Source organism: Peromyscus californicus, unplaced genomic scaffold (genome assembly GCF_007827085.1).
Source record: "Peromyscus californicus insignis strain IS unplaced genomic scaffold, ASM782708v3 Scaffold_7__1_contigs__length_154581171, whole genome shotgun sequence".
In the NCBI taxonomy this organism is placed as follows: domain Eukaryota; kingdom Metazoa; phylum Chordata; class Mammalia; order Rodentia; family Cricetidae; genus Peromyscus; species Peromyscus californicus.
The window spans coordinates 148,905,860-148,931,048 of NW_026294595.1; the positions used below are offsets into that span (position 1 = coordinate 148,905,860).

The 25,189-nt window shown below is 45.6% G+C and overlaps 2 protein-coding genes across 2 annotated transcripts in view; one reads left to right on the forward strand and one right to left on the reverse strand.

Annotated features, from left to right (window-relative positions):
* Positions 1-20,295, reverse strand: part of LOC128101377 (serine/threonine-protein phosphatase 4 regulatory subunit 1-like) — an 86,669-nt gene extending 66,374 nt beyond the window's left edge. The window contains 2 exon segments of the mRNA XM_052724451.1: positions 20,060-20,104; positions 20,222-20,295. Coding sequence (XP_052580411.1) covers positions 20,060-20,104; positions 20,222-20,228 — 52 coding nt within the window. The 5' untranslated portion in view covers positions 20,229-20,295.
* A 179-nt stretch (positions 20,296-20,474) lies between these two features.
* Positions 20,475-25,189, forward strand: part of Rab22a (RAB22A, member RAS oncogene family) — a 53,352-nt gene continuing 48,637 nt past the window's right edge. The window contains exons 1-2 of the mRNA XM_052723768.1: positions 20,475-20,835; positions 22,194-22,273. Coding sequence (XP_052579728.1) covers positions 20,800-20,835; positions 22,194-22,273 — 116 coding nt within the window. The 5' untranslated portion in view covers positions 20,475-20,799. The remainder of the gene's footprint in view (positions 20,836-22,193; positions 22,274-25,189) is intronic.

Genomic DNA, 25,189 nt, shown 5'->3' on the forward strand with positions numbered 1-25,189 from the left:
GAATGTAAACTGTATGTCATTAATAAAAGTAACTTTAAAAAATTAATATGAGCCTTTAATCCCAGCACTTAGGAGGCAGAGGCAGGTAGGATCTCCAGGCAAGTAAGAGAAATGAAGAAATGAGACCTTGTTTCAAAAACAAAACAAAACAAACAAACAAACAAACGAAAAACCAAAACACTAAAGAGAAGACATCCCACCTTTTTTTTCTGTTGCTGTGGCCAAGCCAAGCTTTACCAGGCTACAAGGTTCACCAGGTTCGTTGCTGAGATACTGTGAGGGGAACAACTTTGTTTTCTTGAGACAGGGTCTTGCTATATGTAACTTGAATTCCATATGGTACCTAGGCCAGCCTTGAACTTGAGATCCCCTTGCCTCCTCCCAAGGGCTAGAATTATCAAGTCGTGTGCCACTACCTCAGCTGAAACAACTCAGCCCATGAGACTCCCTGGGCTCTGATTCCGTGTTTAGGAAGTGACTTTGTAAGCCCAACCATCTCCTTCAAAACCCAGTAGGCATCCAAAGAAAGCACAATAGTTAGGAAACCACAGGGAGGTGTGAGGCCTCCAGGGAACCCTTCATTTCATTGTAAAGATGTTTAAGACCACAGATAGAGGGTGCCACGTCATTTATGTTCTTGGCCAGTAAGTCCTACTTGCCCAGTGGTACTGGAAAAGCCAGGGAGTTCATACCACACAGTCTATCATGTGGGAAAAGCTTCCAGAATGAATATCCCAGGGGCTGGTCTCTCTATTCTGCATCAGTCATGTCCTTCTATCCCCCAGGGCTTTGGACCACAAGATTCAACCTGGTTACTAAAATTTCTAACAACAGGACACAGAGCTGAAGAAAATGGAATCCCTCCACCCTCCCACCCACACCATAGCAATTTCAATAAAATATTCTAAGTCACAGAGGAGCAAGAGGATGAGAGAGAAGAAACTCTCCCAAGGCCAGGAAGAAAGCTAGAAATCAACAGCACAGTCAGCGAAACTGATACCCAAACCACCATTTAAGACCTGGACACCCAGAGGCACAGTAGGTCACACCTGTAATCCCAGCACTTGAGAGGCTGAGACAGGAAGATTGCCAACCTGGGCTACATAGTGAGTTCCAGGCCAGCTATGGAGTGAGAGTTTGTCAGAGATGGAATGAAACATAGAGATAAGAGAAAAATCTGTACAACATACAGTGATAAATTAGCACATGGTCAGGAACTAGGAAATCAAGACAGCAATAGGAATCAGCTGTGGGACAGGGAGGAGGCGTCATCCATCGATCGAGATCAAAAGCGTATACACAGACAGCCTGGGAGCACAGTTGCCACAGGCTGAGCTGGGCTACTGGGAGGATGGCTGTCCTAATCCATCAAAATCCCAGGCACTCCAGAAGAAGCAAAGGAAGAATTATCCCAAGAAACACTTTTAACTCAAGAGTAGAAACATACCAAACTATCCCAAAGAGAACCAGGTAATACATCTCTCAAAGTACATATGACTGCAAACCACTGCCAGAAAAAATTGGTACACAAGGCAAATGAACATCCTCAGTTCGGCACCAAAACATCACAAGACCCGAGAAAAAGATTGAGGAGTCTGCTCAGAATGAGCAACATCTTCAAAAATAGACATCACAATCAAAGAAGAGAGCAAAAACAGGCAAGCGGGGCAGGCACTGGAAAAGGACCTTCGACATGAAACATGGGGACTGTAATTAAAACTTCCATAAGCAGCTTAAGTGGCGGTTTAGACACAGCTCGAGAGAGCGTTAGTGAGCTGGAAGACTGACCTGACAAATCACCCACAACACTGCATAGAGAAAGGGAGAGGGCGGGCGACAGGACAATTAGGACACTGGAGATGGAGAGCTTAGGCCTCAGGTAAGTCCAACAGGACTCCAGAAGAGATCAGAGAAAGAGGAAAGAGACACTGGCTGGAAAAAAGATGAACAGTCAATCTGCGGAAGTACAACTGCATGATTAATAACAAAGCCATCCTTGGCATTACAGAGTACCATAAGCAAAGAAAAGAAGGAAAAGTGACGATCCAGGCGCAGATCGCTCCCCAAAAAAGACTGATTAGAAGAATAATAGCCAATCAACAGGAGGGATATGGATGCTGACAGCCTCATTAGGGGTGACCTTGTCTTTAAGCTTCCCTTTCCTCTGCATAAACAAGCTGAGCAGTGCCCACTCCCAGGACTATTGCGGTGATGACTAAATGACAAAGACAGATGATGGTACACACAAATGTGGGGATGAAAATGGCTAGTGGATGCAGAAATCCTTATACTGCAGTAGGGCCCCAACAACTGGGTGCCTGGCCTGCAGCATCAATTAGAACCTACCTTCTCTATACATATTAGTTTATAGTATTTTACAGAACACAAGACAGATAGCATTAAAGTCATCTGCTTACATGCAGGACAACTCAGTTCACAAAGTGTACTGGCGTCAGGACCTACTGTGTGACAAAGACAGTGCCCGACTCCATCACAGTCTGTAGGAAAGCTACTTCTTTTAAAAACATCCAAAACACTGGCAACATTCAGAAACATCTCCTAGATTTGTTTAGGATTTGTAACAATGAAGCTGAAGTGCTCAAATTTAGATTGTGTCAATGTGTTACAGACCAGAATCTTCAAAAAGGCAGCCATATTTGCCTCACATGCCTCCTACAGGGCACGGGAAGCTGTGCTATGGAAGTACAGATCTAACTCCAAGTCCCGAGCATCCCCCACCAGATGCTGGGAGTGGAGTTTGCAAACAGAAGTTCAGTAGGTTTTTGATGGCATCTTATTACAGAGTGCCACAGTATCAGGCCAGTAATTATGTGGTTTCTACACACACATACACACAGACACACACAGAGGATGCACTCTCATGAGTGATTGTGGTAGTTGGTTGTTTCCTGGGTGCTTTATCAGGGTGGATTTTCCTGCAGTCTGCTTTGTACAGTCACAGGACAGACCTCCTAATGTATCCATCCCCCTCCTCCTTTAGCTGAACCTCACTCTTGATGACCTGAAGACCCTCATCCCAAATGGCCAATCTCAGGAAAAGACAAATGGTAGGTAGTTAATTACCTAACAAGACCGTGAAAAAACCACTGATCTATCCAGACAAGGCCAAGAAAGTTCCTCTGACTGCTGGAAAAGAGGTCCTTTCCTCATGAGGAGTTGCTCTGACTCAGAATCTGTCCCTTAAGTAGAGATTGCAGCTATTTTATTTACTAAACCCTTCTCTGTCTGGTCTGTAAATATTGTCACTCCTGGGCCTTCAGTTTGTCATTCCTAACACAACAATTACCTTGAAAAATATTAGCTGCTGTTATTATTATTAAATCATTGACAACAATATACTGCGGGTGCTATTAATGCTTCTCTGGCCTGAATTCAAGGCTAACCACAGAATTGGAAGTGTGAGGAGGGGAGGAGAGGATTTCTAGAAGGAGAAATTTAGAGAGGCATGAAGCTCTTCTAGTGTCTGGGCTTGGTGGCTGAGTCATGAATTGTGGTGGTATTGTGTTCCCCAAAATATTGTGTACCTTAATAAACTTATCTGGGGTCAGAGAACAGAAAAGCCACAAGATACTTAGGCTAGAAAATGTTAGCACACGCCTTTAATCCTAGCATTCCAGAGACAGAAATCCCTCTGGATCTCTGCGAGTTCAAGGCCGAATTGGAAACAGCCAGGCATGGTGACTCACGCCTTTAATCCCAGAAAGCAGCCTTTAATCCCAGGGAGTGATGGTAGAAAGCAGAAAGGTTTATAAGGCGTGAGGACCAGAAACTAGCAGCATTTGGCTGGTTAAGCATTTGGCTGGTTAAGCATTTGGCTGGTTAAGCTTTCAGGCTTTCTAGCAGTTCAGCTGAGAGCCATTGGGATGAGGACACAGAAGCTTCCAGTCTGAGGAAAGAGGACCAGCTGAGGAATTGGCAAGGTGAGATAGCTGTGGCTTGTTCTGGTACTCTCACCTTCCAGCATTTACCCCAATAACTGGCCTCGGGTTTGATTTTATTAATAAGAACTTTTAAGATTCCTGCTACAATGAATCCATGTGGAAAGACAAGGAGATGGTCCCACATCTCGGCCCTGCTGATTTACATGTCTGCTCTGTAAGACAAACAGAAACAGCACTCTAGAGTCCAGAAGTTCTACAATACACAGCATCCTCAATGCATAGAGAAAATGGGAAAACACAGCAAAACTCTAAACAGAGTAAGAGGACCCAAAAGTTGGAATTACAAAGGATTTTAAGGAAACTCTTAAACTTACATCATGAAGAAGGCAATAATTTGTGAAAAGGAAAGGAATCTTAATGAAGAAGTGTCCTTTGGAAAAAAAATGGTTCAGCGGGTAAAATTGGTAGCACCACAAGCCTGATGGCCCATGCCACCACAAAGCCATGTAGGTGGACAGGGTGGCTTGTCTGTAATTCCTTCACTCCTGGGGCAAGATGGGAAACAGATAGGAGTCCCCCAGAAGTGTGCAGGCCAGTTAGCCTAGAGTATGCAGTGCAGTGGCAAAGGAGAGACCCTACCTCAAACCAAGTGGAAGGTGAGGGTGCCCTCTGACCCTTACATTGTAAACACATGTACAAGCACACATACACACTGTACACACATACATACACAAGAGTAACTTTTTCAACTTAAAAGTCATCAAATAGTAATTATAGAGTTGAAAACAACATCTGAAATTCTAAAATTCACTGAAGAGGTCAAAATTCTCCAAATCTCCTTAGAGCCACGAGATCCTGAAGCTCTCAGTGAACCCCAAGAGGGCAAACACAAAAATTTCACCTGACACATAGTCACCACTGGTCACCAAAACCAAAATGGTCATTTCGGAAGCAGCATGGAGTGAGGCCTGGCTGCCCTCTCCTCACAGGACAGTGGATAGAGAAAGGCTGCATCCTCCAAGGTCTAAAAGAGAAAGCCATCAATCCAGAGCTTAGTGGCCAGTGAGACCGCCTTCAGGAACAAGATGAAATTCTGACACTGTCAGAATTAAAAAAAAAAAAAAAAAAGTGTTCCTACCACTCATTCTTTAACACACAGCTAAGGATAAATGCTGGGAGTATCAGTGGGCTGATCCAGTGACACCGTTTAGAGGCCTGTCTTCAAAGGAACAAAGCCCATGGAAATGGAGAAGACAAAGCACTCTCCACACTATTGCCTTTACTGCTTTCAAATGCACATGAGGGTTTGAGTGAAAAGGAGCCCCTGTGCTGTGGGATGTGCACCCCAGGTATGTGAGCAGTAGTGACTCAACCACACAGAGGCTCAAAGGAGCTTCTTCAGTTCGGCCTTAGCACCTCACCCCACACATACACCCTGCCAAGGCCTGCTCTGCCTCCACAGCGAGGCCTTTAAACACTGGGCCATCATGCAGTGCCTGGAACACTTCAACTGTCTCTATAGAAATCAGTCCCCTGAGGCTTTGATTAGCAGCATTCAGACAGCCAGGTAGCCTCCAAGAAGGCAAGAATCTCGCCTTCAGAAAACCGCCCTGAGGTGCAGCATGCAGCCTGCAGCCTGCACCACCCAGAGCTACACTGGGGAAAGCAGGTATACAGCAAGCACAGACTCTAATTAATGTGCTTTTTTTTTGGCCAGAGACAGAAAACAGGTCAAAACTACCATACTGCTGCAAAGCAAAATGAATGCTAACATCCAATATAATGTGAATTAATTTGTCAAGTGTCACTCTAACAATGGGCATAGCAGAATGAGATTTTGATAATTCATATTAGATATGTAAAGAAGGGAAGGCTGATGTTTTAGAGGTTAAGAAAATTGATCTGAAATAGCAGCAAATCTGAATTATAGGGAGTTTTGTAAATGTTCAGAACAGGATTTATAATCTTAGTCCTACACCCAGCAGAGTCAGGCTCACAGCCACATCCCTGGGACAGCCCTGCTGCCAAATTCACTGCTGGTCGGCAAATGGAGCCAGAGGAAGCAGCATCTGGTGTGCCACAAGTGGGCTCGGCACTCTCAGTGCAGTGCAGATGGGCAGCCCTGGTGCCAACGCAGCCTGTCAGTGCCTTAGAGCATGCACAGCTTGGGACAGCATCTCCCCATTCACAACATGTGGAAAACACATTAAATGTTATTAAATCACACGAGGGGGAAGTTATTTCCTTCTTAATTCCCTAATGAAATTAAAGAAAGTACTCTTTTGGTGCTAATGTTTCTCAAATATTCCCCTAAGACTAGTTATCTTTTACTTTATTTTGTTTTGAGACAGGGTCTCATGTAGCTGAAGCAGGCCTTGGACTCACTACATAGCCAAGGTTTGCCTTGAGCTCCAGATCCTCCTGAGTTCTGGGAATAGAGGTGAGTGCCCCACTCCCAGCATGCTAAATCTTCTTGTTACTACAAACTAAGCGTCTGTCAAGAATTTCTTGCAGGCAAGGTGGGTGTTGTGGTTTTTATCCTAGCACTCAGGAGGCAGAGGCAAGCAGATCTCTGTGAGTTCAAGGCCAGCCTGGTCTACATAGTTTCCAGAACAGCCAGGGCTAGAGAATAAGACTCTGACTCAAAAAAAAAAAAAAAAAAAAAAAAAAAAAAAAAAAAATTTACAGGCAACAGTATCTATCTAGGATTTAATGATATTATTTTATTTCCATCATATTGTTAAATTTCACTTATAGCCACCAATATGAGTTCTTCAAAATGGTTTCAAATGTATTTGATATAAAGAAAACTGCACATTATACACTGATAAAATAAAAATGACAAAAAAAGGCATACAAGTGACTGATTTTTGAATTGATGCAATCCAAGGAAAATAATTTTACTAATAATGTCACATTCATACCTAAAAGAATAGCACCTCTTATTTCAAGTACTGAAAATCCATTTTCTTTTACAAAAGTGCTTTGCCTTGTGTGGATCAGTGCCTGGGCCTTCTGAGAATCAGAAAACACTCCCAGGGCTGAGTTAACACCATCCTCAGGGCAGCTGCCACTGTTTGCTTGCAAATGGAGCACCACATCTTTTTAAATTGGGAGCAGATGAGATTGAGACTGTCCTTCCTTCCTCATGGTGAGAAAGCCAGAACTGGCTTCGGGGTAGATGGCCAAGGTGTGCTGACCAGGTGCTCAGATAAATAACCTCACCCGTGACATTTTCCTGCTTCTTCTTATTATGTCTTCAAAGACAAACGAAATCAATCAACAACTGATGAGCTCAGTAATAACAGAGCTGGCTGTCTCCACCTACACACTTTTGAAATCTGAACGCTCTCTGCTGTGGGCCCTACTGCTTCAATAGCGCTCTTGGCCTCATACCCCACATGCCAGGAGCATCGTTTCCCTTTTAGGGTGGAAGAAGAGCATGACAAGATCTTCTGTGGTTGAGCCACAGCTAAGGAGCTAGGGGTCTCAGCATGACTGAGAGGCTTCTGGTCAGTGGGAAAGCCACCTCCACTCATGCCTTCTGTCACCACTTGAGCTGTCCCCCGCATGTTCCCATCAATGTGACTTGGCCCTGGATGTTACCACTGCCTAGAACACTCTTCCCTAGATGTCCTCTCAGATAACTTTCTTTAAAAACAAGAACAATACAAAAAAAATCTTCATTCCACTGTCCCATCTCCTTTTTTATTTTTCCAGCAAACATCTCACCTTCAGAAGGAAAATGCATGTTTGCTGTTCATCAGCTGTGTCCCCTCCCGCCCCTCACCCCCAGAGTAAGAAGCTCTGATGAGCTCATTGATATGCCTGGCACACACAGACACTCAATGAAAGGTGTGGAATGAATGAGCGAATGGTAAAACCCTGCCGAGCTGGTTGCCTGTGTCCCCTGGCGATGGAAGCAGCACGGAAAGCGATGTCTGCTCTTAAAAGGATTTTCTAGGATTTACATTTCCAGCCACTGCTAAGATGGCATGCTGTCTGGCAACTGTTGACAGGGACAAGTGAGGTCTACGTGATAGTATCAGGGGCAGTCAACTATTCTGGGAGCCAACAAGCCCAGGCTGAACATAAACACCAAGAATCTTAAGTACTTAAGTCAGGCATGAAATATGAAGTAGTATATGAATAATTCCTTGTTCAATTGTTTTCACTGTATGTTTTGAATTTGGGGAATAGAAGTTAGCAGTTCCATTCATGAAAGCTTAATACAATGCAGAAAAGCAAGGCTTCCTGGAGAAAATAATCTCTAGTAGGAACTTCACATCAACTGGTCCAATTAAGATTATAAATAAACCAATAATGATCATGTTTAGTTCATTTGCCATCAAGGTTAGGATGAACTGCCAATGCCAGGTTCACAGACACCGCTAACTCTGCAACAAAGGATAAATAATTAGAACCATCAAAGAGCAGTTGGGGAAGGGCTTAGAAATGCTAGTGTGATCTGCAAGTAGGTTTTTCTTCCCAGAATCCCACATGCTCAGCACCTAGCTTCTGTCCACTGCATGGTGCTAGGGACATTTGCACATACCACACACACATACACACAGCCTGTTTCTACTGAATTGTGCCCAAGGTCCCTGTTGTCAGCAGCTGTGGATGTTATTTGCCTTACAAGGAAGAATTCCAAATTGAGACTTCAATAGCTCAGATAGATAGCTCATTTCTACCATCCAGCCAAGCCAACGTGGTTCTGAGCTCATATAACCAAAACCAAGATGTTTTCAGTAAAGCTGTACCCATTTTGCAAAGAACAACAAGATTTATTTTCCTTTGATCCTAAAGCCAGACAATTACAAAACAAAAAACCACTGATGATTAAAAAGTTTTAAAAATTAAGAGCCTACAACTCAGAAAAAGGGAATTATCCTTCATAATGCTAAACTAGTTACTCTACGGTTGTCTAAAAAAAACAAATGACTACTGTCCTCACCCTCTTTACCATCCAATAGGTGGAATGAAGGGCAAATGGGACCGGAAGCTCCAGTGACCCACACATGTCCGAGTGCCTGTGTGAAAGTCACTGCCTCTTCTGACAGCAGACTGTAGAGGAGCAATTCAGCCTGTGGTTAGATAACTGTGCTTCACAGGGCCAAAGAACAGTAGATACAATCTAACAGAAAGAAAAGGAGCCCATCCGATTATTTTAGAGCAAGAAAAGAATCGAAAGATCAGTGTGAAAGCAGGTCTATGAACAGCAAACCCACTGTAAAAACAGCTCCATCCATAGTCACCCAGAGCTCAGCAAAGCCCTGGAGTCCCCAGATGCATAGGCTCCTGGGGACTAAGGTCATCATCGGGGAACCAGCATTCAGTCCAGGAGGGGAAGGGCCATGGGAAATGGCACACACAAACAAGAGGTAAGCCCGTTAGGTGAGGAGGAGCAGAGATGCATTCCTGAAGCAAAATGATCCATGAGCTGGGCCCTGGACAGCAAGTGAGAATGTGTCATTGGGAAGAAAGTAAAAAATCAGAGGAAGAGAAAAGAACTTTCTGGATATAGCAAGAGCACAGCAGAGGCAGGACAGTCTGTCATCTTCTCTGATGCAGGGACTCAAAAGTTCTCACAGGAAGCCACCAGGCCCTGACTAAGTAGCCATAGTATAATTGGTTTGAAGTGGAAAGATGAGGGAAAATAAACACAGTAAAACACAGCCAATGAGATACCTTTATTGGTTCAGACATGAACAGAGCTGAAGCTGCAGGCAGAATGTTCCAGCACGTCCATCCCAGCAAGCATTTTCATTAAGAATCCGTTCTCGGGGCAGTCCCAATATTTACGACTCTCCATTCAACATGTCATCCTGTCACTATAACTCTGTGTGAGATATGATACCCAGGGCCAGACCAATTATCCACACGATCCAATATTCTGTTTCTGACATAGCACTAGGGGACACTGGATGGAGAACATGATGGACATGGTCCACTATGTCTAGGTCTGGCTCAAAATAGTAGATTAGCTGACTGAGGCTAAAGTGGTTAACCGTATTCTCAAAATTTGTACTTAAAAAAGAGAAAAGAAGGGTACCATTTGGAACTCAGGGAAACAATCATTAAATGTAAGAAGGTTTCACCAGTCTCTCTCTGAACAATAACTAAGTTTGTAAGAGTCCTGTGTGATTTGGGGAGACTTTCCCCATTCTGCTAATCGGAGGGTCTCTTTCTCCCAAACAGGTTCCAGGGATGAATACAAGTCCTTAAATGATGACTGCTTCTACTAGCTAGACTAGACCCATTGAATCTCAAAGAACGCTGTGATTGGTCACTTGTTTGGGGAACTGGCCCTCCACAGCAGGTCCCTGTTGACTTAACTCAATTTCAAAGGCAAGTTGTGAGGGGGAAAAAAAAGTGTCTGTATCAACATCATCCTCTAACAAGACCCCATAGATTCATGAGCTCTCAGAGAGCAGATCCATCGACACAATGCTTCATATGGCAAATCTCTGAGGACCACTGATGGTTATATCTAGCACTGTGCACTGGGCTGGCTGGAAAGCCCAGCTTAATTCACAAGCAGCCATCCTTTCACACCATGCATACATGGAGATTCTTCTTTGATTTGTGGCTTTAATCACAGCTTCCAAAACCTGTCATGATTTATGACTGTGACTTTTACAATGACGGTCAATGGGAAACATTTACTCAGGTTACCTGACTGTCGAGACTACTGCATCTAAGCAATTCCTAAGCCTCTCTTTGGTGTGACACATTTCAACTTGTCTGCAGACCCACTGGCTGGGGGCAGGTCTGGAGAAGGTGATTCCTCACTGACACAGTACTGATAAATAGAACACAATTATTTAAAGATGCAATTAATTCACTAGTCAGACTTGGGACACATTCAAAAAGAAGGAAAGGACCTAGAAGGAAGCTACCCACCTCTGTGGTAGGGAGGTTTCTATCTTCCTCCTATTAAAACTATTTCAAAGTGTACTGGTATTTGCTGTGCCCATGACCTTGGGCTATATGGCCATCGGTTAAGAGCACTGACTGGTGTTCCAGAGGACCCAGGTTCAATTCCCAGCATCCAAACAAATGCACCTGGCTTTACAGTGTCCGATCATGCTCCCCACCCAAAAAAAGGAAGGAGGTGGTACTTCTTGCCTTGGTATGTGACCTTCTACCAAAGCACCACGCAGCTTTGACCCAATAGAGTTGCTTCTCTTTGGCCAATCTGCTAGTGGGTCAAACTTCTCCCAGACAGGAACAAACTCTTCCATAGACAGACTGGAGTCTTCATGGCTCATGACACCTGCGGCTGTCTGAATAAGGGTGGCCCCATAGGCTCATTTATTTGAATGCTTAGTCCACATTTGGAACTGTTTGGGAAGGATTAGGAGATGTGGCCTTGTTAGAAAAGGTGTGTCACTGGGCATGGGCTTGGAGATTTCAAAAGCCAAAGCCATTCCCAGTTTGTGCTCTCTGTTTCGAGCTTATGGATTAAGATGTGAGTTCTCAACTATTTCTCGAGTGACATGTTTACCTGCAGCCATGCAACCATCTATGATTCAGGTCATGGATTCTAAGTCTCCGAAACTGCAAGCCTTCGACAAATTCTTTAGTCTGTAAGTTGCCTTGATCATGATGTCTTAATGTCACAGCAATAGAGAAGTACCTAAGGCAAAACCCAATCCTAGCCCAACGCCTCCCGCTTTCTTCTCTTTCCCCTCCCAACTCCTGACCCTCCGAGCACACCTGGGCACTCCTCTTTGCCCTGGATGCTTTTTTTTTTTAAGACAGGGTCTCACTATGTATCTCTAGCTGGCCTTGAACTCACAGCAATCTGTCAGCCTCTGCCTCTTGGGTGCTGGGCTTAAAGGCATGTGTCACTATGCCCAGCTACACTGATTTTTAAACCATTCCTTCTTAAAACAAATTGAAAGTAACATACAGACAGAACAGTGCTCAAATACAAATACACCCAAAGGGTTTCACACATAGAGCATGCCTATCCAGTGAGCACTCCAGGTAGAAAGAGACCTTCAGCAGCAGCTCACCTGGCTGCCTTGCCCCTCCCTCCTCCACACACCTGGACAGCTGTGCCAGTGTGTGCTGTGCAGGCAGAATCCACTCTGTGAGCCCTTACAGCCTGGCTTCTTTTACATTCCAGACAGTCATCCAGACTGCTTATAAAGCCAAAGTTTCCAACTGTGACTACACCCCAGTTTGTAGCTATTCTGCTCTTGGTGGATATCTGAGCAGGCTCAAGTCTAACTCTGCCAAGGAGCTGCTATGAAGAGACCACCCCCCGAGAAGCGCTCTCTACCTGGCACACAAGCAAGAGTGGAATGTTATGTCATTCAAATCTTTGGGGAGGGAGTTGTTTATGGTTTTGTCTTTTCATGAAATTTTCAGTAAATACAAAGAGTACCAATGTGTTCTGGAATCTTCCATTCACAAAGTAAAGCTCTCTCACCCAGCTTCTCCTTGAGTTGGTGTGTTTTCTCCTGCTAGGCTATGAGTCTTGAAAGCACAAACGGGTCCCAATGTGTCCAATGCCCAGCCACTGCCTGGTAAGTGCTCAGTGGGCGGCCATTGAGCAACTGGCTTTGGCTGCCCTCTTTAACCGCCCACGCCTTCCCTACTCTTGTCTGCTTCTGAGCTGCGCTGACCACTCACTCACTGGATCACTGAGTCTCTCAACTGCCAAACACCCCAAAGCATTCCAGTTCTCAGCTAACTCCTCTGAAGCAAGTGATGTCCACTCATTTTATTCCAGTGCCCAAAGCATTCTCCAAACTGCCTGGTGCCACCTGCTGTGCTAGACCATGGCAATCCAAGATCAACATAACTCATTCTGATGAGCAAGGGGGCCATCTGGTCACGCCCATGTCAAATACTGCCACAGGGTGGCAAAAGGGTTCCTTCTCCGGAACAAGGAGAATGGGCATCTAGCCCTATCTGTGTAGAGAGCAAACAAGCTTCCCACAAGATCTACCTCTGAGGTCACTCTTCCCTGACCATTATAAATCACCATCAACCTCATCCCCTTGTGTCACACCCAAGTCCTTTACTGGGAACCTGAGAGCCCAAGGTACCCACCCCTTAACTGGTTTGCAGCTCTACCCCTACATTCTTTCCTGAAGGCTCAGCTCTAGTCATGCCCTGGTTCAAGCTCTCCAGTGGCTCCCCAGGAGTTCCTAAGTACAAAGCAAATACTTCACCTTGAAGGAGGGCTGAAGGGCCCTGTGGGGTGTGGTTATACCCGCTTCTCTGACCTCTTATGTTTTTCATGCTTGTCACTCACTGTGTGCCAGACATACAGACACTCTGCTGGTCCTTGACATTGAGGGGCCATTTGTGAACTCTTTCTTGGGCTCTTCACATGAAAACCTCCACCTTCACTTCAATCTCAACTCAAGAGCCCCTCACAAAGCTCCAGAGGAGGATTCTCTGGCTACTTGACACAATCAGCCCCTGTAATCCTCCAGCACTGTGCTGGCACGTTCTTTTTAGCTGCCCCATCCCCTGAGAGTCTCACTCTTAAGTCCCAGCTGGACTGGAACTTGGGATTCTCCTGTCTCAGTCTCATATGTGCTGAGACTATACACACAAACCACCGCACCTGGCTGTGCTGGCACTCTGGACCACATTCATGACTGTCTGTCCTCACGGCATCTACCACAACCTGAAACTATAACACTGGTTTATATTAACCTGCTGAACATTGAGCTCTGTCACTGGACTCACTCACTTCTGGGTTTACAATGCTTACAGTAGCACCTGAGACCTAGTGGACCTTTAGTAAAGGTCCAACGAATGGATGGATGGACAATGTCTCCAAAGGCTAGTGGTTGGAACAAATTCTGCAGCCAGCTCCCTGGTATCACTCACTAGATTGTGTGCATTATTTTGGACAACTTATTTAACCTTTCTTCATCCCTTGTCAGCCTTGCTCAGGAACAACATTGGGTTAAAAGTGCTTACCTCTTATAGTGCTCATACAGAGTTTCATATAATAAAATTTCTGCCAGCCCTAGAAGAGTTCTATCTTACTTATTTTTATTTATTGTGAGTTTATGAGGGCATGCATATGTACCATGGTGCACATGTGGAGGTCAGAGGATAACTTGTAGGAGATGTTCTCTCCTTCTACTATGTGGAAGTCCTGGGAACCAAACTGAAGTCAGCAGGCTTGGTGGCAAGCACTTTTATCCAAGCCATCTTACCAGCCCCATAATTAATTCAAATGCTAGAGATACTCAGAAAAGAGCTTCACATCATTAGTCCTAAAGAAATTGTAGCTTAGCTGGGCGGTGGTGGCTCACGCCTTTAATCCCAGCACTTGGGAGGCAGAAGCAGGCGGATCTCTGTGAGTTCGAGGCCAGCCTGGTTCTACAGAGTGAGTTCCAAGACAGGCTCCAAAGCTACACAGAAAAACTCTGTCTTGAAAAAAAAAAAAAAAATGGTAGCTTGGGGTTAGAGAGAAGACTTAGCAGTTAAGAGCACATACTGCTCTTGCAGAAGAACGGAGTTCAATCCCCAGCACGTATTCTGAGCAGCTCACAGCTGTTTGTAACTCCAGCTTGAGGGGATCTGATGACTCTGGCCTCCATGGGTACCATACTCATATGCACATACCTACACACACATACAAACATAAATTAAAATTAAACAAATAAAAAGTAAACGGTGGTTTTGTACCACTGCCTGGGTAAGTGATTCTCCTGCCTCAGCCTCCCACAACAGAAGCTGAAGCAAAGCATTCAGAGCCTTCTCCAGCCTTCTCCTTAGACCTGAATATGACTGAATGGTCAGGATGTCGATTCTTCTCTGGCAGCCTCCAGCCCTATTTCCTAGTGTCACCCCACCCTTCCCCTCCACAACCTTCCCAAGTCTCCCACATTACCATCACAACAAGACAAAGCAGGCCATCTGGAAACTCAACCTTTATACACACTTTCCAGAATGCCTATGGCCTCCCTCAGCCTTACTCAACTCCAGTGTCACCTCCCTTTTCTCCGTGGCAGACTGAATCACTCTGTGTTCAGGATGCCTAGCTCTTGGCTCATTCTCTTGCCTGGGCTGAGACACACTGAGTCTACACTGTCTTCACTGTCTGCTACCCACTAGGCTTCCAGCATCTTGGGAGCAAGTCTCTTATGCTTCCCTCCCCAGTACCTCCAGAAGCCTAGACTGGGCATGGTAGAAGAGCTAGTGAAACATCTGTTACATGGAAGTATGAGTATCCAGATGAGGAAGTCAATGGCATACACCTTTTATATCTTCCCCACCAAGGTTAAGACCACTTTTGTAAGTAAAGCCTTGTAGTACAGGCCTACAACCACAACTATTCCAAAGGCCGAGAAAGGGAGATCACAAGTTCAAGGCACACCTATGCTACAGACCACATCAAGACTTTCTTAGGTAACTCAGGGAGACCCTGTTGCAAAACTTAAAAGTAAACAAGACAGTGGGGGTGTGACTCAGTGGCAGAGCATATGCCTAGCATGCAGAGGGCCCTAGGTTCCACACTTAGCACCAGAAGGGAAGCAACTGGTTTCATTACTAGCAATACTTTTTTAGATTTATCTTATTATTTTATGTGTATATGAGTGTTTTGCCTGTGTGTACATTCGTGCATCACACCCACATCTGGTGCCTGTAGAGTCAAAAGAGAGTGCTGGATCCCCAGGAGCTGCAATTACAGACTGTTGTGGGTCACCATGCAGGTGCTAAGAATTGAACCTGGGTCTTCTGCAAGAACAAGTACTCTTAACTGCTGAGCCAACCCTCCAGTCCTGAAAGGCTTTCTTTGTAATTAGATTTTGTTGCAAAATTCTGTTTAAAAACTGTACTAAAGTTTCTTTGTGATATGACTTTACTTTTACTTTCTGATGAAAGATGCCACAGACCCAAACACTCTCTCCAGGACATGCTGACCTGCATCTGTTTGCCTCATAGGAACATGGGTGGAATGACAATGCACAGGCCTTGAGGGGAGCCACTCTGGACTCCCTGCCCTGCTCATCCACCAAGAGGAAAGAGTGGATGTCTTCATCCCAGCAACCACAGGAGACCAGACATCAAGTGTGAGTAAGTTGTCCAAGGTTACTCAACCAAGCAGTGGTCATCAAACAATATTCTGCTCACTAAACCCAGCAGGAAAGACACCCCAACAGGTGGTCCCAGCTCATCTACAGACCACAGAATTCACTGCTCCAATGTGACAGTTTCATTTCATGGGGATGATCAGCAAACCACTTGCCCTGAGCCAAGTTTAGCCCTCTCTTGCATCAATAAAGCTTCAATAGCACACATCCAGGCCCACATACATGCACATAGGCACATTTGTGGCTTATGGTGTGTGTGTAGTTGGTGGTGTGTGTGGCTTATGGTTGTGTTTATATGATTTATGGTGTGTATGTATGAGTGTGTACATATATGGGTGTGTGAAATTTATGGGTGTGTTTTATATAATTAGTGGTGTGTATAGTTTATGGTATGTGTGTGTGTGTATACACACACACACACACACACACACACACACACACACACGAGGTTTATGGATGTGCTTGTATGGTTTACTTGTGTATGCATATTCATATGGTTTACAGTATATGGTTTGGAGTGTATGTATATTGTGTGTTTTTGTGGTTTACAGTTCCTTCTTAGGTGTATGTTGAGAGGGGGTATGATTGCTTTCAGAATGTATATATTTATATTTGTGTAATTTATAAGGTGTGGGGATATGGGTGGTGTGTGTGTTTGTGTGATTTATGGTTGCTCCCAAGGTGTGTGTGTGTGTGTGTGTGTGTGTGTGTGTGTGTGTGTGTGTGTATGTATATGTGTGTGTGTGTCTGTGTGGTTTATGGTTGCTTCCAAGGTGGGGGGGGCGGTGTTTGTAGTTTATGGCTAGTCTAGTATGCAACTTCAGAGCTTACAGGTGTGTCACATACCTTCTGGCCTGAAAAGTCCCAAATTATTACTATCTGATCCTTCACGGAAATAAATATATATTGGTCAACTTCTAATTTAAAGAATGGTCTACTGTCTGAGTTTTGCTCTATTCTTCAAGTATTAGAATCCTCAACTAGCTCCTGATTCTGTTTGAATTATTTCACTTGACAAGGAGATTTTGGTAAAAATGGTTGCCAGTGTTCTACAAAGAAAAAACTCAATGGCTGTATTTGTGGTTCAAGTTAGAACCCTGTTTGCAATGGGTGCAGTGTGGGTATAGAACAGTTGCAGTCCTTGGAAAGAGCATTGTCACAAACACAGAACAAAGTGTGTAGGTGAAATGCAATGTGTTTCGCTCTGGAAGAAGTCTTTCATTCAAGGTTGAGCAGGCACCACTCCCTCCAGCATTCGTATTTGAAGAGTCTATCTATATTCCACCAGCCGAGCTAATCCTATTTTCACCAAAGATCCAGACATCATTTATTGGCACCTTGCTTTTCTCATAAATAGAAGCATGCCCTCTCTCAAGTTCCTTCACTGATACCTCTTGAAAACTAAACATCTGAAAAGAAATATGGTCTCCTGAACACTGATGTATTTTACACAAGGGTATTTTGAAACTAAATGCATACTACAATAACTTACAGCATATTCAGAATTGAAATCCAGCCTTCCAACGCCTCCTGCAAATGTCTGATCATTTGTGACACTTTCATCTCATTTTTTAAAAGCTTTTACTATGGAAAATTTCAAATATGCAAAAATGAAAGGCCAGTCCCCAGCCACTGGCTTCTACAAGTATCAGCATTCTGCTGTTTTCCAGTGGATCCCTCCCCTCCCAGCATTCTGTTTGCTATTTGTTAGAGCGTTTGAAAGCTGATTTCACACACCAAGTCATTTCACTCATGAATGCTTATTTCTGTTAGGGCTCTTCCTTTGAAGAAAAACATGATACCATTATCACCACCAAAATAATAAATAACAACTCTAAATGTTATCTAATATTCAATCTCACTTCGATGCCTTTTCTTTTCATAATGGTTCTGTTCAAGCAAGGATCCAAATATGACCACATACTGTGTGTTCTTGATTCGTCTCTTAGTTCTCTTTATATGTGCATAGAGCCCTCTCATTTCTCATTCATCCATCCCTGGTATATATTTAAATGCTAACTGGACGAACAGATCTTATCAACAGTGACACCTCTTCAGCCTCTGCACACTGTACGCAAACCTCGACATTCACAGGCCTTTGAATCCCTTAGGCAGACTCTTAAATGCCCTACCTCCTATCTGCAACCCCACCTGAAATCCAGAGTGAAGACTACCTCCCTCACTCATGCTCTCAGGAGAATTCAGATTGCTTCAACAAGCCAATCCCAGAAAAATCACATCTTTTCTGTGCTGCTCTGGCCTGGAGACGCTGAATGATTTAAAAGCAAGGCACCCACTCATCATGCCTTCCTTTTGAGATTAGCCAAACTTAATCAAGGATTACAAAGTAGATCAGACATGCCTCAGAATCCATTACTGTTATCAGTAACAATGTGAATTTGCACCTAGACCATTCAGGGCATGAGGTTATAAAAAGAATGACCAGAGTCCCTGCTCACAGGAACCTGACCTAAACCAAGAAGCAGCAAATCATTTTCAGTGGTTCTCAACCTGCGGGTTGGTTTGGGGGTCACATAACAGATATCGTGCATGTCAGATATTTACATTCTGATTCCCAACAGTAGCGAAATTACAGTTATGAACAGTTATGAAGTAGCAACCAAATTAGTTGTATAGTTGGGATCACCACAGCATGAGGAACTGTACTAAAGGGTTGCAGCATTAGGAAGGTTGAGAACCGCTGGTTAAGATAAACTGCCCAAGGAGACAACAGATAAAGGAGCACCCAAACTGACTGCCATGCCCCAACTCCTGGGTGAACAGTATTTGCAAGGTCACTCCACACAGTGACACAGGAGGCAGAGTGAACAGAATCTGCCTTCTTCACCATCTGTGCCACACTCTGAAGCCCAGTCTTATTTGTAAGACAGGCTAATCCCACTTACTTCCCAGAGTAGCAGCCAATATTTATTGAGTGCTTATCGTGCCCAAGGATTCGTGTCACCTTCTTTAGTGGTTCAATCTTCACAAAATCCCTCACTATGCAGCCCTGGCCAGCCTGGAACTCACTATGTAGAGTAGGCTGGCCTTGAATCCATACCATAAAAGACTTATGAGGTAGGCTGCTACTATTTTCATTTTGCAGATGAAATGACCAATGATGCTCTAGTGGTATGGTGACCTGCCCCAGATCATACTACAACTAAAATGACCCAGGACTTCACCTGAGGGCTGTCTGACACAAGAGCTAGGCTTCCTCACCACTGATTTTTATTTTTTCTTCAAGTGTCATGCTACATTAATAAAGTTGACACCTCCTGGGGAAGAGATAAAGTGTGCTCAACACTGCATGGTCTACCCAAAATTTTCAGTCAACATCGACTGTTATCACTAGGGATGTGAAAGCAGGAAGGGAAGAGACCAGGACAAGTAACCAGGAAGCCCCAGTTGACTTTGGCTACTTTGGGGATTTGTGCTGGCATACACCAGCAAGTCTCCCTGGGTTTGGTATTTTTCCAATATATCTCTGTGCTCCCCTCTGGTCTGTGAGGGAGATCCGGTAAACAGTGGCTGTTTCTAGTTCAACTTTGTTAATTCAGAAACCCACCAAATGGCCTGGGCAGGAAGAGGTAGGCACTGAAAAAATGTGTTGACTAGAAAAGTCAAAGCTTCATTCATTCACTAACCACAAATTCGAACTTGCACTTCGAAGGAGGTATCTCAGATACTTACTGTCCCTTAAAACAATTCCAGAGAAAAAGAGCAGGCTAGAAGGGTTAAGTGGAAGAGACCCACTACGAGGGAAGCAGGGGGCTCCAAGGGGAGATGGAGCTGGGCCCACAAATACAGTGGGGCTCCCACTGCCTAACTACTCGGGAGGTCCGTCCCAGATTGGGACTTGCTTTACTTCTCATCGCTCCCAGAGCAGCTAAAGGAGAAACTGACAGGAAGTCAAAGTTTCCAACAGACCGAAGTCCTGGCCCGGGAAGGAGGGCCACCTGAGGAAATGGGCTCGAGGTGGAAGGCACGACTTGAGGCTCCCGCCCCGTCTAAGTGCACCCTACAGTCCTCCGAGAGAGACCCAAGGAGGGGCGGGGCGCCCCAACTGTTACTTACAGTCATGTAAGTCATCCTGCAAGTCCACAAAGTACAGAGGGATCTCTGAAAAATCAAAAGACACACAAGGAGTTACGCGGGGCTGCGCGGGCGGCGAGTCCTGGGCTCGCGGGAGTGGGGGAGGGGAGCCGCTCGGAGACCCCGGAGCCTGGACCCACTCACCCGCCATCTTGGGATGGGCTAGAGGGCGGGGCTGGAGGCGGAGCGAGACCAAAGGTCACGCCCATCTTCCGCGCTCCGCCCACCCCCTTGGACCGACTCACCCGCCATCTTGGGATGGGTGGAGGTGGAGCTAGGGGCGTGGTAATGCCAAGATTACGCCCCACCCCGTTCCGCCCACTCGGCGGAGATGGAGCCGAGCTGGAGGGTGGGGCGACGCTGAGGCTCCGCCCCTCCGTGCTCCGCCTACCCGCCTGCGAGCCGCGAGCCGCCTGCCCCGCCCTCGCGGCGAAGGTGGCTGCCGAAGTGGGCGGGGAGGTCAGGTGACCCTGCCGGCGTCCCAAGATGGCGACGGCGGTGGCGCCCAGGAGGCCAAGGCAGCGCCCGGGCTGTTGAGGTGACTCCGCGGGGCAAGCTACGGGTCGCCCGGACTGAAGGGCGGCGGCGGACGCACGGCCGCCTCGCGTGCGCAGCCGGGGCTGGGCGGTGCCGCAGCGGCACCGGGGGATGCTGGTGCTGGGCCCGGCCTCTAACTCCTCAACTTAGGGCGGCGGCGGGCCCGCACCCCTGGTTCCCGGGCCATGGCGCTGAGGGAACTCAAAGTGTGCCTGTTGGGGGTGAGTGGCAGCGGGCCGGGCCCCGAGGGTGGCGGAGGCCAGGTGGGCGGGTCCCGGCATCCCAGGGCCCCTTCCACCCCTTCCCGCCCTGTGCGGGACGCCGCCCCCCCCCCCCCCCCGCAGACCCCTGGGGCGTCCGGACCATCAGGCTGTGCCCCACCCAAGGCCCCGAGGTATCGGGATGGTCCCCGGGCCCCAGAAAAGTGTTCTCTTTCCACCCCACAGTGAAGCAGCCCGCAGATAGTTTCCTTCCAACTTTGCGAGGGACACCTTTGAAGTTGGCCACGTCTCTCAAAGTTAACTCCTAGCGGGTCTTTAGGATTTTGTGAACGCCCTTAGCCTCCTTTCAGCAGTGTGGGATAATTTTGAACTTTTGGGACGTCTCTGACACTTCTGCAAGAGTTACTTTCCAAAGTTTACTCTTCTAGTACAGAAGGGAGGAGTTCATACCAGGAAGCCTCCAGAACTTCGAAGCTTCAGCTTCCGGTCCTCTCTTGGTAGTTTGGCCATTTCAAAGCCTTCTGATGGTCTCCTTCCTGAGTTTCTGTTTTAATGACTGACTGAAAAGAATTCCAATAAGTAGACGGGTTTTGCCCCTCCACTAGGGTGGGGCTAGGATTCATACGGGATTACTCAGGCCTAACTTGGAAACACATGGTTTCCTGGTATATGTTAAAAGGCCAGTGAGTTCCTAGCTTCCCACACGAAGCAGAAACTTGGGGTCTTTTTCTTTGTGCAGGGAGGAGGGCCATCCTAGTGACTGAACCTGAAACTTTGTACATGCTAGTCGAGCACTGTACCACTGAGCCATGTGTGTCCCCAGCTTGCTTGCTTCTATTTTGTAGCAAGATCTCAAGACTATCCTTCAAGTCGCAAGCCTTAAACTTGGAACCCGCCTGCCTCAACCTCCCAGATTTGCTAGGATTGCAGGCCTGTTCCACTAGGCAGGCGAGCTTGGGTCTTTCAAGAGGGTCTAGTGTTTCTTAATCTTAAAAACTACAAAATCTTTCCCCAGTACTTTTTATTTTTATGACAGTTTCTCACTGTGTAGCTATGACTGGCCTGGAATTCACTTTGTAGGCTAAGAGGTACGCCTTCGTATCACAGAGATCTGCCTGGCTCTGCCTCCCAAGTGCTGAGATTAAAAGCATACACTCCTGGGCCTGGCCCCAATAATACATTTTGAAATAAATTACTTCACTGACTTATTACAAAAGCCTGCTTTGTGTCCCTCAACTTATAAAATCAACAGATGAGGGGGCTTTTTCTAAAATTCCCCCACTTTATGCCACAAAGTGGTTTTGGGGGTCTGCAGACAGCTTAAATTTTCCTCCATCACCCATCTTACTCTCTTTCAGGATACGGGTGTGGGTAAATCGAGCATAGTATGGCGGTTCGTGGAGGACAGTTTTGATCCGAATATCAATCCAACCATAGGGTAAGAGAACAAGTTTATTTAATATACATCTCAGAGTGCATGGAAAGTCATTTCAAGCAAAAATGTGTTACTGGTATAACTCCTGTTGTCTTGAGCTCAGTGAAATTTTGAGTTGCTGGTTCTCCACATTTCCAAAATGACTTGGGAGAATACAATGATGTTTGCTGTGTCTTAAGAGAATTATCTTCAGACTTGGGAAATAAGAACTTCGAAATAGAAAAAGGAATCAGAGTGGACATAGGAGTTCACAGGCCCAATTACACCTTGAAAGAGGGTAAAGGAAAACACAGCCTGATACAGTTCTTTGGGGTATATCAATTAAAACATAGATAGTGATAGTCCTTGAAAAGAGATAGAATCGGGTCCAAATCCTCTCAAATGTTGTAACACTGGTGACAGTAAGGAAGAAAATCAATTAACTTCAAAATGTTAGGGTTTGTTTGCTTTTGCTTTTTTTCAGGTCTCTGGTATTTTTTGATCATTGAAGTTGATTGTCTAAAGAGATTTCGAAGGTTTTATTATTTTTCGTTAGGTGTGTGTGAGTGTAGATATGTAAACGTGAATGCAGTGCCCACCTTGAAGGCCAGAAGAATCTGTTCCCCCTGGAGGTGGTTGTGAACTGCCTGCTGTGGGTACTGGGAACCAGACTCAGGTCCTCTGGGAAAGCACTTCATTTTTACTACTGAGCCATCTCCCCCAACTTCATACAAAGTTAACAAAAATCTTTTCTATTTAAATGTCATGGGGGTGATTGTGGGATTAACACTAATTTTTCTATGTGAGAACTTGAGCTATGTAGACTCTACTACTATGTTAAGCTTGTACAACTGAATAATGATTATACACTATTTATTCTGAAACTCCTGCCAGTCAACTGGTTTCCTGTCTTTAAAGATAGTTGTGTGTGGTCCATCATCAGAATGTAATATGGCTTTGTGCTCCTGTAGAGACCATTCTCTGCCTCATAGGGAAATACTTTACAGCTGTGAGGGAAACTTCCATAAGACTGCCACTTGAGAATTTGTTAAAATCTCTCCGTTTCTTGCACATTTGAGGGCATGCAGATGAAATCCACCACTATGTCTGCAGTTGAGATAGTATCCTTTCAGAAGAATTGGGTGTATCCACGTTTAAAGTGTCACTTCCCGCTCCTTGGGGCTTGTTGGTACCTGCATTGCCAAGTGAAGTGAGGGACAGTGACAAGAAGTGCTGATGAGTCAGTGGGTGACATACTTCCTTCACACTGAGTCAGAGCTGAGAACCCAAAACCCACTAATATTAAACACCATCTCCTTTACTCTCAGATGGGTGGAAAGAAGTGAGTGCCATGCCTTGACTCAGTCAGGCTCCCACTGTGTCACAGGTTCTTGTCTTGGCTCATATTTTACAGGAAAGACTACAAAGCCCCCTCCTCCTTTATCCTTGGTACCTTGTTTCTGCCTCTAACTTCCTATCCCTCGTGACTAATACTCCAATGATGCATGTACCTACTGGAGTTCTGGGTTCCCAGCTTTTCATCACTTTCTCCCCTATCCTGCAACTCTGCTGCCTGTCTATCCTGCTGACTTCAGCAGTACCACCACCACCACCACCACCACCACCACCACCACCACCACCACCACCACCCATCTTGCTGCTTTAAGCTGGAAGAGAACTTACCACTTTGTCAGCTGTTAAGCTGTTACTCTGTATAGCCTACTGTCAACACAGTTCTACTCACCATGTCACTAAATCCACCTCTGGGTACTAGTCACTGTGGGAGCCACTGCAAACCCAATGGGTATTTTTCAAAAAGTTTTACTTATTTGTTGGGTACCAACCATCAGGTGTTCAGGTGTATCAGGTATTCTGGTTGCTGGTGATTTAAATCTGGCATCAGCACTCTGTAGCCTTGTGCTCTGCCTTCTTTCTTTGTAAATAAAGCATTAGTGAAGCAGTCACACTTGTCTCTGCTGTTTCCAGGCTGTCCTGACCAAAGGCAGGAGTCCTGTAGCACACAAAGCCAGGATTTGCTACCTGGGACTCTGGCACTTTATGTTTGCAACAGGCAAAAATATTTAGGCCCAGGCAGGACTAAAAGTATGTAGCCTAGGCTAACTCAGTCTCCTGAGTGCTAGGATGAGCCATCATATGTCTACCTGGCACTTTTCAGAATACGTTTACTGAACCCTGATTTGGACACACTCTGTTTATATCATTATGTAGCTTCCCTGTGGATTAAGAGAGAGATATGTTCTATAACTATTGTGCAGAAAATGACTCTTCAGCATGTCTCTGTGATGTCAGCACACAGCAGGCCCTGACCTTCCTGGGGATGCTTGATGCCTGCAGGTCCCATGGAAAATGTGAAGCACTTAGAAATGCTGACATTGAAATACTGAAGAATGAGTGGATTATACTTTGTAGGAAGTTAAGAAAGTATATATTTGAAAAGAAGTATGTCAGTTGGTAGTAATGAGAGGTGTTAAGAAGTAACCTGAACAGGGAGATTGAAGGACCAGCCAGGTAAAGGAGGGGTCCAAATGGAGCTAAGACAGAGAGTAAGACCAGGAAGAGTGACCAGCGAGACTGTTGAGACAACAAGGACCAGGCAAGGAGCCTTAAAGATGGGGAGGGAGCTAACATGACAGCTACAAACCAGGTGTGATGGAGTGAGGCCCTTTGTCTTTGGTTCCCTCCCTCCACCTGTGGCTGCCTCTTTTCACTGGTACTGCATGACCTCTCCTTCTGTTGAAGTAAGTGTTGGGCTTTTTCAAATGCTCCCAAACACTTTCTCACCTAGGTCATGTGAACCAAAGTCAGCTTCTCCAAGCCTTTTCCTTTGCCACTGACCCATATCTATGGCTTAGACTTAGCTCCCTAAAGAAGTGGGCGTCTGTCTCTCCTCTGCTCCTAAATGTCTTCTTCCCTGATGGC